The sequence below is a fragment of the Trifolium pratense genome, linkage group LG2 (genome assembly GCF_020283565.1).
Source record: "Trifolium pratense cultivar HEN17-A07 linkage group LG2, ARS_RC_1.1, whole genome shotgun sequence".
Lineage (NCBI taxonomy): Eukaryota > Viridiplantae > Streptophyta > Magnoliopsida > Fabales > Fabaceae > Trifolium > Trifolium pratense.
The window spans coordinates 57596645-57614884 of NC_060060.1; the positions used below are offsets into that span (position 1 = coordinate 57596645).

At 34.0% G+C, this 18240-nt stretch overlaps 1 protein-coding gene across 1 annotated transcript; it reads left to right on the forward strand.

Moving 5' to 3' along the window:
- The first annotated feature begins 415 nt into the window (after positions 1-415).
- LOC123907992 (probable metal-nicotianamine transporter YSL7) lies at positions 416-6800 on the forward strand. Its single transcript, XM_045958481.1, has 6 exons — positions 416-1175; positions 2948-3102; positions 3576-3673; positions 3766-3900; positions 5051-5240; positions 5508-6800. The coding sequence occupies exons 1-6, from the start codon at positions 734-736 to the stop codon at positions 6612-6614; spliced, it is 2127 nt and encodes a 708-aa protein (XP_045814437.1). The 5' UTR covers positions 416-733; the 3' UTR covers positions 6615-6800.
- Positions 6801-18240: the final 11440 nt, after the last annotated feature.

Sequence of the window (18240 nt, forward strand, 5' to 3'; positions counted from 1 at the left end):
AAATTATCTTTTCATTTTTAGTATAAAAATTACTTTTTTAACAAAGTGACTTTTTAAAATACTCACAAAAATATAACTAAACATCAAAATTATTTAATAATCAGTCAAAAAAATCAAAATTAATTAATTCTTTTCCTATTAGACTAAATATTCTAATAGCGAGAGCGAGAGTCGCACACTAATATAAAATTCAAATTTCAAACTCATAGTCCAACACATGAAATATCTTTTAGCTATCAACTAAATTATTATGGTAGGGACGTCAGCATTTTATATGTAGGAGTCGGGGTTTGAACCTCTCCACTTATTCATCTTTAAAAGGTAAAATTTTTAGCCACTAAGCTACTTAACCGAAAAAAATTATATTTAAAATTATTAAATACTGTATAATATGTCTATCAACTCAATTATACTTATTTCATAAGAAAAAGTGAATTATACTGAGGAAGCTTATAATTTTTTTTTTACGCTGCTCTATACATTTTTTAGTGATACATTGCCGGATAGAGGATCAAAAGAGTAGACTAATTAAATAATTAATGAATAAACTTTTTTTTTTTTTTACTTAATTAATGAATAAACTATGCATTATATTATTTCAACATCACCTTGGAAATAAAGGTAAACAACAACTTTAACCACAGTACTGTATACTACTAGTAGTATATATAAACAGTTTCATAATCCTTGTAGAATCCGAACCTAAATCCAAATCAACATAGGATCTAAAAACATGGCACAAAATGAGAATAATGAGGATAGAGTAGTTGACAATGGTTTTGAAGTTGAACAACATGTTGATGATGAACAACAACAACAAAAATTGGAACAACATAAGGGTAGTAGTACAAGGTTGTTGAAAGAAGAAGAAGCTTCTGTTGAGAAAGTGTTTAAGCACTTATTGGTTCCATCATGGAGGAATCAATTAACATTCAGAGCTTTTGTTGTCAGCTTTTTTCTCAGTATACTTTTCAGTTTCATTGTGATGAAACTTAATCTCACTACTGGGATTATACCTTCACTTAATGTCTCTGCTGGTCTTTTGGGATTCTTCTTTGTCAAAACTTGGACAAAGTTTTTGGAAAAATCTGATATGTTGAGACAACCTTTTACAAGACAAGAGAATACTGTTATTCAGACTTGTGTTGTTGCTTCCTCTGGAATTGCTTTTAGTGGTAAAGTTCTTCAATTTATGAATCTTTGATATGATATATATGTAATGTTCTTTAGGTTGTTAATTGTAATTTCTGACCCTCGTTTTAGTTTATGTGTTGAATTTTGATGTGTTATTTTTTGTGTTAACCGTCCGGTTATCCGGAGAGGGACTCTGGTAATCTGGATTTCGGTAGGGAGATAAGTAAAGTCTGATTGAGGATTATAAGATTGTTTGAGTCTGGATTTGAATTTGGGTTCTCCTGAACGATTTGTCCTAATCACTTGGTTCATGTGTGATTAGTTTTGATAGTATGCTTCTTAGGATTGAAATTGACTAGGAAAACCCACATGTTTGGCACAATTTTTTTAGATTTTAGAGTATGTTAATTTGTTGAGAGATAAGGATTTGAGTTAAGAGGGGTTTCTAGTGTTGAACTTGGCTATTATAATCTAATTCCTTAAAGAAAATATAAGGGTATGTTTCAATTAATTAGCATATTCGGGATTGTGTACTCGCATAAGCACTTGTGAGACTGCTTGAAAGAGTTTATGAAAATAACTTATGTCATGTTCAGGATAGCTTATGAAAACAATTTATAGTTTATTTGAACATAGTTTGACCTTATTTTATCTTTTGTTATAGAAATAGATTATACATAAGCACCTTATATGATAAACAGATTATGCATAAGCACTTATATGATAAACATTAGACTAAGTCGTTTATCCAAATAGGGTCCAAATCATTTTCTCACTGTTTGTTATCTTGTCCATATCAACTAGTCAATTATGCACTATGTGTTTATGGTGAACAATTAATTACAATCTTTTGTTATCAAAACCTTTCACTATCTGGAATATATGACCCTTGGAATAGCAACAGGAAAGGAACAGTTTTTTTCCACACCCTTGGAATAGATACAGCTTTGTCTTTATTTTCACGTTTCAACTTATACAAGAACTTTGAAAATAGATGGGAATGTATTTATTAGACCAAATTATGGGATATTTAGTTTTGCTAAAATATGATTAGCGAAGGAAGCGTAGAAGTCAATTTATACCACTTTTTTAGCTCTAATAATTAAAATTACTGTTTATATGTAATTAACATATAGTTCTGCATAGAGATGTCAACGCGGCAGATCTCCTTGTGAGTCCCCACAGATCTCCGCGGAGATTGCCAAATTTATACTAACTTTCACAATTTATTGTTTGATAGTCGTCTTCTTAACCGAGCAAGGTTTGGCTATGGACAATAGAACAGAGTCTAGGCTTAAAATCTCAGAAGTTTAACTAATGAATTCGGAGTGTGATGATAAACTGGTCGAATGTTTGAAAACGAGTGAATTCGGAGGGTGAATTGAACTAGAAATAATGATAGTTGTATAGTTATCGATAAATCTTCTTATAGTACGGTTTAATTTTAATACATGTATAACGGTGTCCTTGTAATCTTCTCGATGACAGGGTCCCGCAGGGTAGGGAACATGAACATGGTCACGTCCCCGTCCCAGAACTGCCCTATGTGGGAAATTCTTTCCCACTTCCACGGAAAGAAATTCTCGTGTGGCTCCGAATGGAGTAACCCTCGCGGAAATCACACTTAAGTGCAAATTGACAGCCCTACATGTGTATCGGTCCGTGAACCAGTGGATAAATTTTCTGACAATATATTGTATATTTGTGAAAGGAAACATAATCTTGTTATAATCTAGGAACATTTATGTTTGTTGATATCAATCCTCATTGTCCCAATTTGATGAAATTTTTTGATACTCACTTGTTTGAACAGGAGGATTTGGGAGTTACCTCTTTGGAATGAGTAAACATGTAGCTGATCAATCCAAAGACAAAAGTGATTTTAAGGATCCCAGTTTGGGATGGATAATTGCTTTTCTCTTTGTTGTTAGCTTTTTGGGACTCTTCTCAGTTGTACCTCTTAGAAAGGTATGCCACATTCTTGAAATATTGATATTGCATTGTCCATTGCAAAAGTGAAGTTACCTCTTTTATCTAGCACAAACACTTCAAGTATTCGACACATCACTGTCAAACACGGACACGACACCAGCATATGGGATTATATGGATTTGGATTTCCTACACTCAGCAGTCTCACGAAGTCATCACATTGGTACTCGTTGGATCAAGATCAGACAGTTCAGATTTCAATGCAGAATTTGATTTTTTTAAAAATAAAAAAACTGAACTACCGATCCAAAGACCACCGATGTCCTAACCGTGTGAATTGTGTGGATTGCTGAATGCAGACAATCTGAATCATATATTCAATTGCTTGCATTTTTCAAATTATTACCAATATCGATGTGTCAGTGTCGTGTTTGTGTCCATGTTTCATAATGACTCTTCGGTAATTATTATAGGTAACCTTGATTAAATATTGCTTGTTGTTTGGTGTAGATTATGGTTATTGACTTCAAATTGACTTATCCAAGTGGTACTGCAACTGCTCATCTTATCAACAGCTTCCACACTCCTCAAGGAGCCAAACTTGCAAAGTAACCACTTTATCATACTCAATGTTACTATAAGTGACCTCATTATATGTTAGACTTTTCAATTAATTTTTTTTTATTTTCTACTTTTCCAGGAAGCAAGTGAAGTTGTTGGGAAAATTCTTCAGTTTGAGTTTCTTATGGGGTTTCTTTCAATGGTTCTATACAGCTTCTGATGGGTGTGGATTTCAAGCCTTCCCTTCATTAGGGCTCAAAGCATATGAAAACAGGTGTGTTGTCATATCTACATCATTTTAAATAAACTTAATATCTTCAGATGAAAACATGCATAATCTATACCAATATATAAAGGGGATATCGACTTTTTGTGTGTATTTTTTCTTTCAATTTTATCATTCATTTAAACAAATTTATTTATAATTTTGCAATTCTTTACCCAATAAGGAATATTTTGGTTGCTTTGGCGGATCGCTTACTACTAGGTTGGACAGATAATAGAATTTTCTATAGCTATATATTAAAGGGATGTTAACTTTTTGTGTAACAGTATATTCTTCCAATTTTATCCTTCATTTAAACTATTTAAAAAGCGGACAAACGGCCATGTATGCGTTATAGGGTATGCTGATATTGTTAGGTTGAACGCCTTCACCTGGGTTTGAACCCGGAACCTCGCAATGTGAGTTTCAGTGGTATTTGCCACTTCATCTACAGACCCAAAATAAATAAATATAGGATCAGAATTCCCTGCTGTAGTGGAATCAGCCATTTACACACGGTAGACAATCTCTGTTGTTCATTTGAGATTAGACGAATCAAATCACATATTCACAAAATCAGTTTTAAACAATCGCGGTCATTGATTTAGATCAGGGTCGAAAACAATAACTCCATAGGGAGTCTGTGGGCCTGCTTGTTTCAGCTTTAAAAAAATGGATTTTTTCTTTGTATTTTTGGAAATAGATTTTCTAAAACCATTTTTCAAAATATTACAAGTTTTTTTATATTCGTTTTTTCAAAATTGAAACTCTAATTTTGACATCATATAACATAAACACACATTATTGAAGATCAAAACATAGTCAAAATCAGAATTTTTTTCAAAAAGTTGTATTTCAAAAATGTTTTTATGAAAATCTATTTGAAATAGCTTCAAAATTAAGTGATTTTTTGAAATTTTGATATCCGAAATTTTTTTCAATAAAATGATCAAATACCTAAAATAACATTTTAAGAATAACTATTCAAACCAAATTTTCATTTGAAGCTTTTATAAAAAAATTCTTTGTAATTTTTTTTACACAAAATTACGTAACACTACAAGAATCTATTTTAAAAAAATCTATAACAAACATGCCTTGTTTCTGTAGTCTCATTCTAATTTAGGGTATTAGTTAATCTAACTTTGTTTATATGCAGGTTTTACTTTGATTTTTCAACACTCTATATTGGTGTGGGAATGATTTGTCCATATATCATAAATATATCAGTGCTCCTTGGAGGAATTCTTTCTTGGGGACTAATGTGGCCTCTCATAAAAACCAGAGAGGGTCATTGGTACAATGCAGGCCTTGGTGAAAGCAATCTTGAAGGAATCCAAGGTTATAGGGTAAGTTTCCTGATTTACACTATTTGGATGGTTAATATATATCTATATTTGAACACTTGAAAATTTTGGTTTACAGTTTCAGTTGATAGTTAATGAGTTGCGACATCTTGTTTTGTCATTAACCGTCCATTGAATGCTGTATTAACCATCTAATTTGTTGCCAAATTTTGATGTCAATTTCGTGCCTAAAAATAACAACTCATTTTGAATACATCTTAAGATCTACACCGATTAACTTGTTTTACCTTGCACCGTTGAGTTTTTCAGGTATTTATAGCCATAGCAATGATCCTTGGAGATGGTTTATACAACTTTGTTAAGGTGCTGACTCATACCTTATTGGGTTTGTATAATCAAATCGGAAACAAACGAAGGGCGGGCACTCTACCTGTTGCAGATCAAGACTCCTCCTCAAGTCCTGAGCTATCTTACGACGATCAGCGCCGAAAGGCACTCTTTCTAAAGGATCAAATTCCTACATGGTTTGCAGTTGGAGGATATGTTGCTATTGCTGCAGTCTCTACAGGAACTTTGCCACACATCTTCCCTCAACTAAAATGGTATTACATACTTGTTATATACCTAATAGCTCCAACCTTAGCATTTTGCAATGCTTATGGTTGTGGACTAACAGATTGGTCCCTAGCATCAACCTACGGAAAACTAGCCATCTTCACAATCGGCGCATGGGCCGGTGCATCACATGGTGGAGTTCTAGCTAGCCTAGCAGCCTGTGGAGTTATGATGAACATCGTTTCAACAGCTTCTGACTTAATGCAAGATTTCAAAACCGGTTACCTTACCTTGGCTTCACCGCGATCCATGTTTGTGAGCCAAATAATCGGCACAGCAATGGGATGTGTGATTTCTCCTTGTGTGTTTTGGATTTTCTACAAAGCATTTCCTGACCTAGGTACACATAATAGTCAATACCCTGCACCGTATGCCATTGTGTACCGCAACATGGCGATACTTGGAGTACAAGGCTTTGATTCTTTGCCGGATAATTGTCTCATGCTTTGTTATATATTCTTTGGCGCGGCGATTTTGGTAAATTTGATTAAGGATTTGGTTGGCAATGTAGGGAGGTTCATACCACTTCCAATGGCTATGGCAATACCCTTCTATTTAGGACCATACTTTGCCATTGACATGTGTATTGGAAGTTTGATATTGTTTATTTGGGAAAAGGTTGACAAGACTAAGGCTGATGCTTTCGCAGCTGCTGTTGCTTCTGGTTTGATATGTGGTGATGGAATATGGACTTTGCCTGCTTCGATACTTGCGCTTTTTGGAGTTAAGCCACCCATTTGCATGAAGTTCTTGTCAAGGGGTACAAACTCTAGGGTTGATACTTTCTTAGGTTTGAATTAGGTTTGGTATATGGTGAAAGTTTGAAAGTTCGTTGCTGAAATGTAAATCTGTCAAATATTACTTTAAGTTTGCAATTCTAAACTTTCGGTAGTCATATACTCAAATACAGCAAAGAAAAGGTATTACTTTTGTTGATTGTTATTTGTGTCGGATACATATTCGATATTGTTTCTCTTTTGATATTCACATATATGTATCTCAGACGTATTTGATTTTTTTTTATAAGAAATATGGTTATTGGATATGTTTGGGATACATCGTATCCGCGACCCTTTGAATTACTAGATGTCTTTTGAAAGAAAATAAATTATATATCAAAGAGAAACTCCATAATTATATTTTTTTGTAATTACGAAGATAAGAATGACCACAAGTATACATTACTAATGGGGAATGACCAATGCATAATAAGAAAATGTATCTTTTTTTATAAAAATATATTCTATATCTACGTTTTTTGTTCAAAAATTTGTTCCCATATCTATATCTTGAATTAAGAAAATGTCATGTATTTGTGTTTCATTGTACCTGTTACCGTACTTGGTATTCGAGATTCATTGAATGTTCTTAACATCTTTACTTCAATTATGCTTCATTTGAACACACCAATTTTTCAATGTGATGAATATATCTTAATAGTATATATATCAAGAACTATTCAAACACAACATGCGACATCTGGTGTTGTGGGTATTACTTGTTATTCGATCTAACAAGGTTCCTGTGATAGCTATTGTTGTTAGTGGTGGAGTAATAATTGTATTAGTCTTGGCTGGAATTTACTGCACAATATGCAGAAAAGGGAAGTGGAACATGCATGTAGTTTCCTTTTTTATCAGTTAATAATACTACATTCACATACATACAAGTGTTGCAGCAAACTTCGAGTATAATGAATGAATGCCCACTTGTGGATATTCAAGGATGGACAAGCCATTTGATGAGAGTCAGATTATTGGGGTGTGTGTGGATTTGGTAAAGTCTACGTGGGACGGACAGTTGAGTGATGGAAGGAAAGTGGCAGTGAAGTGAAGAGGAGGAGTCCCAGCAAATGGAAATTGAACTGCTGCCTTAGTTAGCCATCGCCATCGCCATCGCCATCGGTTGTCTTTGATAGGCTTTGGCTGTGAGAATGAAGAATTATATGAATGAATATATGGAAAATGAAACTCTCAATAGTCATCTCTCGATCGAGACTGTCGAGTGGGGTGTATTCAATTAGGATTTCAATGAATTTTAAAAAACTTTTTTATGATGACAAAATCCTGTGGTATTCAATTAGGATTTTAAAAGACTTTAAAAAAGTCTAGTGATATTCAATTAGGATTTTAAAAGACTTTAAAAAAGTCTAGTGGTATTCAATCAAAACTCTTTACAACTTACAAAAAGTCTTGTGATATTCAAAAGTATTCTAATTTCGATGGATTGTTTAAAAAATAGGATTTTAATGGATTTTGATGGACTTTTTAGTAAATTTTGAGCTACAAAAAGTCTTTCCTCATATATTTTGATGGATTCTCATTTTTTTTTTATTTCTTTCACCTTTCCTCATGTTTCTATTTCATGTTTTCTGATTATCTCATGTTTTTTATAATCGCTTATATTTTCTCCCTACCTCTCTATCACGTTTCCTCTTCATGGTTGTCCTGCTACCATAGATAGTGTCACGATTCATTATAGGATATAGACATTGAAAATATATACAACAACATGTTTCAACAACAGCAACAACAGAACCTTGTTTATCATTTTAAAATTGTTTTTTTGTATATTCATTGATTTTTTTTTGGTAGAATTTTATTTATTGATTTTTTTTATTATATTAATGATTGTTGATTTTTTTATGATTAATTTTCATTGATTGATTCATTACTATTTTAGAAGGAATTTATATCGAATTTATTGACTCATTTAAATCTTAAAAGTCTATAAAGTACTTCAAAATCTCAAAAGTCTGTGTCATAAAGTCTCACAAAAATTCTTGGGTTAAGAATCTTGATTGAAAAAGTCATTCAAAAAAGTCTTCTAAAATCTCATAAAATCAATACAATCTCACAAAGTCTTTTAAAATCTTCAAGATTTTTTTTGCTAAAATTATCTTGTGAAATCTTAATCCAATACATCCCTGGGAGGGAGCAAACAATAAATATTTGCATAGGAACAGTAAAAGGATTTCACTACCTCCATGCTACAGATTATCATAAAAAGCTTATTCACTTGGATATCAAGACAACAAATATATTGCTTGACCAAAATCTGAGTGCAAAACTTTGTGATTTTTGAATTACAAAAACCATTCCCTAGGTTGATGATACGCATGTGATGACAATAGTCAGGAGGAGGACTGTTCGGTACATGGATCCAGAGTATGATTTCACGAATCAACTGATAGAAAAGATCGATGTATACTCTTTCGGAGTAGTCGTCCTTGAGATTTTGGGTGTCATATGCTAGTTATACAATTTTGGTGCTTCAATATTTTATATGTTAGATGATTATAAATATATAATTGAAAGAAAAGTTAGAGATTATATCAATATCAAAAAGTTTTCACCGAATAGATTCAATTGTTAGAATCTCCCTCATAATTTTTAATTTTTTAAATAGATTTTACTATCAAAATCAAAAGATTATAATAAGTCTATTTTATAATTTTGTTATAACAATTATATAATTTATTTATTTTAACGCACACAGACACATGCATGCACGCGCGCATGCGCACACACACGAATGCACGCACATACACAAACACTAAGTAAAAAAATTAGTGCCCCGAAAATTTTGGTGCCCTATGCGGCTGCTCCTCCAACACCCTCCTAATTACTACTATGCTTGCATATTTTGATTCCCATTTGGGGTTTCCTAAAGCATCTCTAGCTTTCATTTGTTCTTCAGGGAGTTGATGCATTGATTATCGAATTTGAAGTGAAGCACAAAAGTGCATTAAGCAAAATTCTCATAATTTTGTATTAGTTACGTAACAAATATTAGTATCATTTTATAAGCTTTATAGATTGACTTGTTAATGTGATAATTTACTAAGGATCTATTTGGTAAAAATAAGTTATAAGCTAGCTGATAGCTGAAAAGTTAGCTTATAGCTGATAGCTGAAAAGCTAGCTAATTGAAATTAAAGTGTTTGACAAAATTAACTTTTAAAGTGGTTAATAAATATAAAATGACATAATAGATAGTGAGTAGTTTCTTTTTTAGAGTCAATAGTTATTAAATTAAAGGGTAAAAATGACATAAAGTGTAAAAAGCTATAAGCTATAAGCTTAAACGATACTTGAAATAGCATATGAAAAAAAACTATTAGTAAAAAAAAACTTGTTACCAAACACCTCTCATTTTTTGAAACAAGCTTATAATTTCATATAATAAACTATAAACTAGCTTATTTGTGTTACCAAACACGCCCTAAATACATCAGATTAAGTTTTTAAGTATCGTTTGACCCGACTTATTTCAGGCTTTTTACTTCATAAAATGAGAAGTCTGGTCAAACAGTTTTTTTTAAGTACTTGATAAAAAAAATTAATTAATTTTTATGTGTAAAATACATCATTAACGAACTTTTGATAACGTCTGTGAATCCTATCAAAGGCAAATACATTTAATTGATATTAATATGCATCACCCCCTCATATATATCATTCACGTGCACTATTATTATAATTTTTTGTGTCATTATTATTATTAAAATGCAGAATTTTTTATAATAAAAATAATTATGGATCCGTTTGAATTGACTTATTTTTTAGCTTATGTGAAATGATTTATGCAAATAAATAAAATTTTAAATATTATTATAAATTTTTCGAGATAATTTATGGAAAAACAGCTTATAAAGACACAATATATTTTTGTTAATGAAAACTTATGAGTTAACATAAAAATATTTATTTGCTTAAGCTATTTTCAAAAGTTCAAAAATAAGAGAAATCCAAACGTGCCATATATAGGTAGTTGGATAAAATTACAACGATAATATTACGCTGCATATGTAATAATATTTTAATAAATATAAATTTTACAAAATATAATTTACAAAGTTTATATCATTTTGATTATTTATATATAATTTTACGCAAATTTAAAACTATTTTATATATTATTGAGACCTACTAAAATTAAGAATTTATGCATTTTTATTGAACATTTTTAATCTTTACGACTTTAAAAAACGTATCAAATTATGTTAGATTTGTGTAAAGTTTTACATAGATGATCTAAATAATATATAAATTTTATAAAATATTATGATTTTTATTATTATTTTGAAGGAATAAAATATTATTAATTAAAATGTTATATATAGATGATGACAGACAATTATATGATGTTTTTAGTAGTAATTTAGGGTAGTTTTAATAGCAATTGAAGCCCAAAAGCAAGCAAATACCTGAAAAAGTGAAGTTATTTGGCCAAGAAGCAAGAAAAGTGGAAAAAACATTAAAAAAGGGCAAAAACGTAATAAAACGCGCACACCATCGTACCTACGATGAGATCCAACGCGGCACGATGAGAAGGCGATTTAAGTTGAAGAAAATCTGCAACAAATCTTTCCATAGTATCACGATGAAGTACCATCGTGGCACGATGAAGGCGGTTGAAGAAAAACAGAAAATCTTCAATCGTACCACGATATGACCCATCGTAGCCACGATGAGGCGAATTTGAACGCCATCGTGGCCACGATGGATACGATGGGTGCACAGAAATAGCCCAAATCCAGCTGAAAAACTATAAATAGATTCCTCCTCCTTCACAATTATTAATTCAGAAGTCACTCAACAATAGTGATACTCAGGAGAGAGTTAGGAGAACTCTAACGATGAGGCAAGGAGGGTCAAGGAACTCCGAGGCAATAAGGTTCTTTTCTTTTATTGTCTTTGTAATTTATTTTTCCTAAGTTAGGTCGAGTTGATTAACTCCCTTATGAATGCTTGAGACATGTAATTATGTTTCGATAAAGTTTATTCTCAATTGTTATTAAGTTATTTTCTATATTTGTCTTAGTTTTAATTATTCAGTGCTAATATTGATCACATTAAGTGAATGAACCTAGAGGAAATTAGCTCATCCCGTGACAACAAAATTAATAGGCCAGACCAAAAAGACATTTCATCCTATCAATATGAGACCATTAAATTCAGTATCTGACGGTACAGGGGCAGGATTAAGAATCACACGTGTTAAATTATGCAATTATATTAGGAAACCGAGCGGACGTATAGAACTTGTTAAATATTCTGAACTTCTAAAGGTTATGATGCACTCTTTAGAGGCTGAACCCGTTAAAGGTAATGATACGAAATAACGAAGGCTAAACCTAACGAAGCTTAATTGGTTCGACCTAAGTCAGATTGCAATAAAAATAAGTATAGTAATACTAGGCTTATTTTAATGGAAATTAATCCGGTAGCTTATAACTAGTAATGAGGTATAGTATTAACGTCAGTTACCAAGCAGGAGTAAATGAGAGATTCGAAACACTTAACCACCATGTGCATCTACTCACACACCTTTTTATCTTAATTGCTCTTTACTTTCTTGAAGCTCGCAATTGTCTACAGCATGCCATATTTATATGAATCAAACCTACTATTACTCCGGTCTAGAATTATTCTCAATAGCGAGCGAACCCGTGGAAGATAGCTCTTCGGACTTTTAGATGGTGATATTTGGTCGGAGTCCACGTCTATAGGTGTACATGTAAATACTAACATCCAAATTAATATGTGCTTGAATGGTGGGGCTAGGTTTAGAATGAGGCATATTTTTAGAGGTGGTGACGCGAGACTTATATAGCCTAAAATAGTGGTATTAGACTTGGATCATCTCAAGTCCGGTCAAGAACAATTGGCCCCCAAGCCTTTAGCCGGCAGAGTTAGGTGATGGCTTAAGCTAGGGAGTAAGTCTTGCATAAGCACAAATCCAAATAAAATTTATTTAGGCGGCGCACATACAAATCAAAAAATTAAAAGAAAAATAATATAGTCAAATTAATTAACATCATTTTAATTTTGTTTGTTTGTGTGAGTGTGTCTAACCCATTTTATTTGTGTTTATGGCTATACAAATAATTTCTTAAGCAAGGTACTTTTGCATTTATTCGTGGTTGACAGAGTTCCTATTTAGGACTGCACTCGAATATGTTGGGAAAAACCGGCATAGAGAAAATAAAAGAAAGCAATCAACAACACAAGCATATAACGTGGAAACTCCAAAACCGGAGAAAAAACCACGACCGTTGTCAAAACCGACAACAAGAGAATATCACTATGTGAAAATTGTTAAAACACATAGACTTCACTCTCAACCACCCCATGACCTCAATACACACCCACACTCTCCAAAGCAAATATCTAACTACATCTCACAACACTCTAATAAAAGAGTACAAGAGAAGAAAAAAAAAAAGTCAGATATAAGCTTAAAGTGCTAGTGACTGGTGCAATTATAAACAAAGAACTTAGCTCCATTATATAGTCTTGATCCCCCCATTGCTTCATCATTCTAAGCGATGTGGGACTTCTTTAATATAATTTCTTTGACCTTTTTTTTCGTCATTAGCAATGTGAGACTTACATTGCAATCAATCCCAACAGAATACATATGATTCCTTTGTAAGACTCTAGTTGTTTGTCTCGGTGCCCTTAGATTGGGGCACTAGATGAATGATTTGGAGGTCCTCATTGAGACCTAGTCAAATGAAATGGTTACATTGTAGATTGGTCTTTTGTAAGATTGTACTAGTATGTTGATTTCAGACTTTGTAACTACTATATGAGCGTTAGGCATTCCAAAATTATTCTGACGATGTAAACACAGTCGTTTTTGGCATGTTAACATGCAAGGTTAGTTAATACTAACATTAATATTGCTATATATATATATATATATATATATATATATATATATATATATATATATATATATATATATATATATATATATATATATATATATATATATATATGATCGCGTTGACCAGAATGAAGCGACTTCGCCGGCGTTTGCGGTGGTTGAGAGTGTTTGAAACCCCTGTTGGAGCGGAGGGGGGTTGTGTACCTGCAGGCACTCCGACGCTCAAGTCAGTATGTGTGTAAGGTTTTCTTAGCTATAAAAATGCGTACCTTGCAAATGAAGTGGAGATGCATATATATAGCCCCCAGCGCTGGGCTAAGGCCCTTGATGACATTAATGGCCATCAAGTGGCTGCCGGAAAACGGCTTGGAGGCCTTGATGTGCAGTAAATGCTCATCATTCCGGTTTACGGCCGTTACAATACGCAAGGGTATCTGACCGTTAGGACGTGCTCGGATGGTATATGTGTTCGACACCCTCTGATGCTCGAGCTCGACGCTCGGCCCAGAACAGGAGCCCCCCAAGTCGTTATGCTCGTAGACGAGGGTAATGACTTGAAGCTTTATCGATTCATCTCGATTTACCGAACACAGCAGATCCGAGTTGGGCAGCTGAATTTTCGCAGTGTCCCTGTGGTCAAAGTCAAGCTTTGGAAAGGGAAAATCGTTTATTCCAAGTGGTCAATCCTAGGTTTCTGCAGCCGCCTCTCGCATTTATGGGATGTCAGGTGTGGTGACTGGTCCTTTGGGCGGCAAGTTTTGCTATAAATACTTGCTTATCCTTTGGTTTCCCATATCGTGAGTTTGAAGGCTAGCGATGGATAATAGGGATTCCAAGAAGATTGTTGCTGATGGCTCTGAGTCTCGAAGAGGAAAAAAGAGAGTGGAGGTTCCTAAGCCTGCGCCGGCTCGTTCTCAAAAGGGGAAAGAGGCTAAGGTGATGTTCCCTTCCTCGGATACTTCTGATACCTCAAGTTCCGACGAATCGGCGGATTTCATTGGGGCAATCGAGGAGTTCCTGAGGGCTCGTCAATCTCCCCACCTCTATCCTCCTGGCCCTGCCTCTGGCGAAGGAGGGTCCCAGGTTGGGAAAGAGGCTAAGATATGGCCAGAGGAGGTGCTGTGGACTGATTCGGATTCCGCAATTAGCTCAGGTTCCGAGCACGAGGGTTAGGTGCTCGGCTCCCCTTGTAATCCTCTTCCCTTTGTAATGGACTATCATTAATAAAATAATTCTCCTTTGAATTTTTCGAGCATAGTTTATTTGCACTCACGCTTTATGTATGCTTTTGATTTAATAATGTCGAGGATTTTCCGAATGACTCCGAGCGGACTTTTCGATCGAAAAATTATACTCCTTGTTCGAGCATGTTTTCGACTTTACGAATTTGTCGAGGAGCGCGGTGTCCTTATTCGGTTGCTGCGGCCTTCCCCGTATTTTTAGCAAAGAAATAAGGGGAAGGATTCCGAGGATCTTGCGTTTCCTTATTTGGTCGCAATTTTCTCGGGATGTGGTGTCTTGGATTTCGCGAGATTTGCGCGAGCAGACGGATGTGACTTGAAAGGACGAGTCGCTTCGTTTCCTCTCGCCACGTGTAAAGACTATTTACATAGCACTTGAGTGGCTATTAACTGAGATTTGAATTTCGAGGTCGTCTTGAACCGTTGGATTTTCGCGCCTTTTCGTTTATCCTGAGATTAAATCTGAGCCACTTGATCGTGATTGATCCGGACCGTTGGATCGATCCTGTAGTTTAGATGGAAGCGGCGCGGGTTTCCCTGTACGGTCGCGTTGGCCTATATATAGGAGGGAGGTTCTTTCGTTTGAAACTTTACAGTTTCTTACTCGCTTTCTCCATCATTTGGCTCTCCCGTTTCAAGCTTCCATTGGTGGTTTTGCTCCTCTTCCGCTCTTCTACTACAAACTCCTTACTCCTATCAACAACAAGTAAGTGTTTTATCCCTTTTGATCTTTAAAGATTTTGTTTGGATTTTACTTGGACTGTGTAGTTAGTTACGCGGTGTAGGGTTGTAGTGTGTTTTTTCATGTAGCTTGGGTAGTCCTTTTGAAGGTTGTAGGTGGTGATTAGCACCCTTTTCCCCCCAAAATGAGGGTTTTTCGTGGTTTTCAGGCGAGAAATCGCTGTTTTTACCAACTGACGGTTGGGTTTTGGCTTAGAACAGTGTCGAGCACCATATGCGTTTCGTGCTCGGCTGTTTGATGAACTTAGCGCTCGGAGAAATTGTTTTGTCACCTTTAGTTTCCGCGTAGTGTTTTGTTTGAGATCCTCGCCCTTTCACTTGATTTGGCGGTGGAAGGGTGGATTTGAATGTCGAATTCATTTTTCCTTCCTCTGCTTTTTCAGGTTTTTTAGATGGCTGAGGGATCTCAAACACTACTACAAAAATTAGATTTAATAGCGCCCATTTAATAGCGCTTATTTAAAAAGCGCTATTAAAACTTGACACGGAGCATATTTAATAGCGGTTATAAGAAAAGCGCTTTTAAAAGGTCAAACGCAAGGACAATATGATAGCGCTTTTGGTGAAAACGCTATTAAATATGTGAACACCGATCACTATAATAACGCTTCTACACAAAACGCTATTAAAGCAAATATTTTATAATAGCGCTTTTAACCTAAGCGCTATAGTAGGAAAAATTAATAAAATAAATTTCTAGTTGCTGGGTGTCGAACCCTTGACCCCAGGGTTGTTGATTAATTAATAAATTGAAAAAAAAAAAAAAAGAGAGATTAAATTTCCTATTTTCCTTTGTTTCTCTCCATTTCATCAAACCTCCATCTTCATCCTTATCAAACTTCCTTTTCACCCCAGAACCTCACCGTCGACCATAAATCGTTGTAGTTCCGTTAACACCTCCATCTTCGCCAAACCCTAGTTCCTTCGTTTCGACCCAGCACCTCCATATCCGTCGAACCCTAAATCTCTCGTGATTTCTCTCCCGACCCAGCAAGAACCCTAAAATTTTGCTTTCAACAACTCTGATTCCCTCACTCCCTTCTACGTCTTTTTGTGTGTATTTTAGGTGCTTAGAAGAAAGACATACCTGGAAAGGCTCTGGGAAATTCTTGTTGCTTTACAAGAGCTTAAGGTAATTTCAATTTTGCCCTGTTATTTAATTTTTAAGATTCAGTTTTTTGGGTTTTTTTTCTTCTTTCTAATGGGTTTGTAGGAAGAGGGTTTATGGAAGGACCTCAATTCACAAGGTGGCAATGAAGATGTAAAGGGGAGTTCTTTTTTTACGATTTCTTAATTTATGTTTTTTTAGAAGTATAATTGGTTTATTAGGTTTGGTATTAGTTAATCTTAGTCTTAGTAATAGTCAATCCCTTGTCTGTTATTATGATATATTATTGATGCATAGCCTACCAATTGTGTGCAAATATTTGAAATCAAAGGGTAAAAGGACTTATTCACACTACTTCGGAAAATCTAAGTATTGACACTTTTTTTGAACAAAAGTATTGACACTTAAATCAATATATCTTGATAATATAGAAGTTTGATGTATAATTATAGAATAATTAGGGTGTGTGTGTATAATAAGGTATTTTATATTTTATATATGATAATTGAATCATTCTATGTGGCGTGAGTTGAAACTTAAAAGAGTACAAAAATTGCTATACCTTAAATTTTACTCTTATATGAAATTTTGAATAGTCTATAATGGGATATTGTTTGATAGTAATGATTTAATGTCCTCCGATTGTATGTTTGTTTGATGTCATTTGTTGCTTGGGCGAGTCTGTGCTGCTGTATGTTTACATTTATTTGCTATTTCTAAACTTTTGTTATTCCCTCCCTTGTTAATTGCATTAAAATTTCCACTATATTTGTCTTTTTTCTTTATGCTGTCATTGGGACTTCATATCCCATGAACTGTTTGGCTAGGTGATTCTTTCATGCTGAGTGTGTTTTGGTGTTGTTTTTTCTACTGTGCAACTGTGGTTTTTGAACAATTTACCTTCTTGTCTGTCTCACAATTGAAGGTTCCATCTTTCTTATGCTTCTCGGCTGCAGACATCGTTTTCTTTTGTTGATTAAACAAAAAGGTATTGAGCATTTTGAAGCAACATCACCAAACTTTTGTCCTGAAGTTTATTTCTTATTAGTGCATTAAAATTCACCAATATGTGATAATGTTATGAGTTAGAGCATTAAATCTGATTTGTATATTGAGGTATAAGTTCATGATTTGTATATTGATTTGATCTTGGTATTATTTTACTTGAATCTGGCCCGATAGTTAATAAAGTTAACTTGTACTAAGGCAAGATGCATGCATGATGTATCCAACAATCTATCATAATTGCTGAAAGAGGAAAATAATTTGTTTTTGTTAGATAAAAACTCAGACCAGGTGCATGAGTGCCTATGGAGATTTTGCAAAAAAATTGTGCTTGGACTAGTGTGTCATGAACTCAGGTTTTAACAATCATGTGGTTTAGTGGCTGAGAATTCTTAAATGATAATGATAAGTTGTGATAATATAATTGTTGCAGAATCACTAATTTTTTATTTAGCATGTTTTAGTCTCTATGATATGATGATTAGAATTAATCTATTACTAAATATTGATGATGTTAGGGAATTGGAGATGGTGTTAAACTATGCTTCTTTGGCAACTATTTGGTTAGTTTTCTGCAATGTGGTCCATTGTTTCTAGCTATGCTAAGTAAAGGCCTAACTAATACAAGGTGTTGGTGGTTTTTTCATCTTTGTTT

Excerpts from the sequence above, each read along its gene's own strand:
- LOC123907992 (XM_045958481.1), top strand. The coding sequence starts at position 734 with ATGGCACAAAATGAGAATAATGAGGATAGAGTAGTTGACAATGGTTTT. Across the intron at positions 3,103-3,575 it reads CAGTTGTACCTCTTAGAAAG|ATTATGGTTATTGACTTCAA; the intron begins GTATGCCACATT and ends TGTTTGGTGTAG. Across the intron at positions 3,901-5,050 it reads CTCAAAGCATATGAAAACAG|GTTTTACTTTGATTTTTCAA; the intron begins GTGTGTTGTCAT and ends GTTTATATGCAG.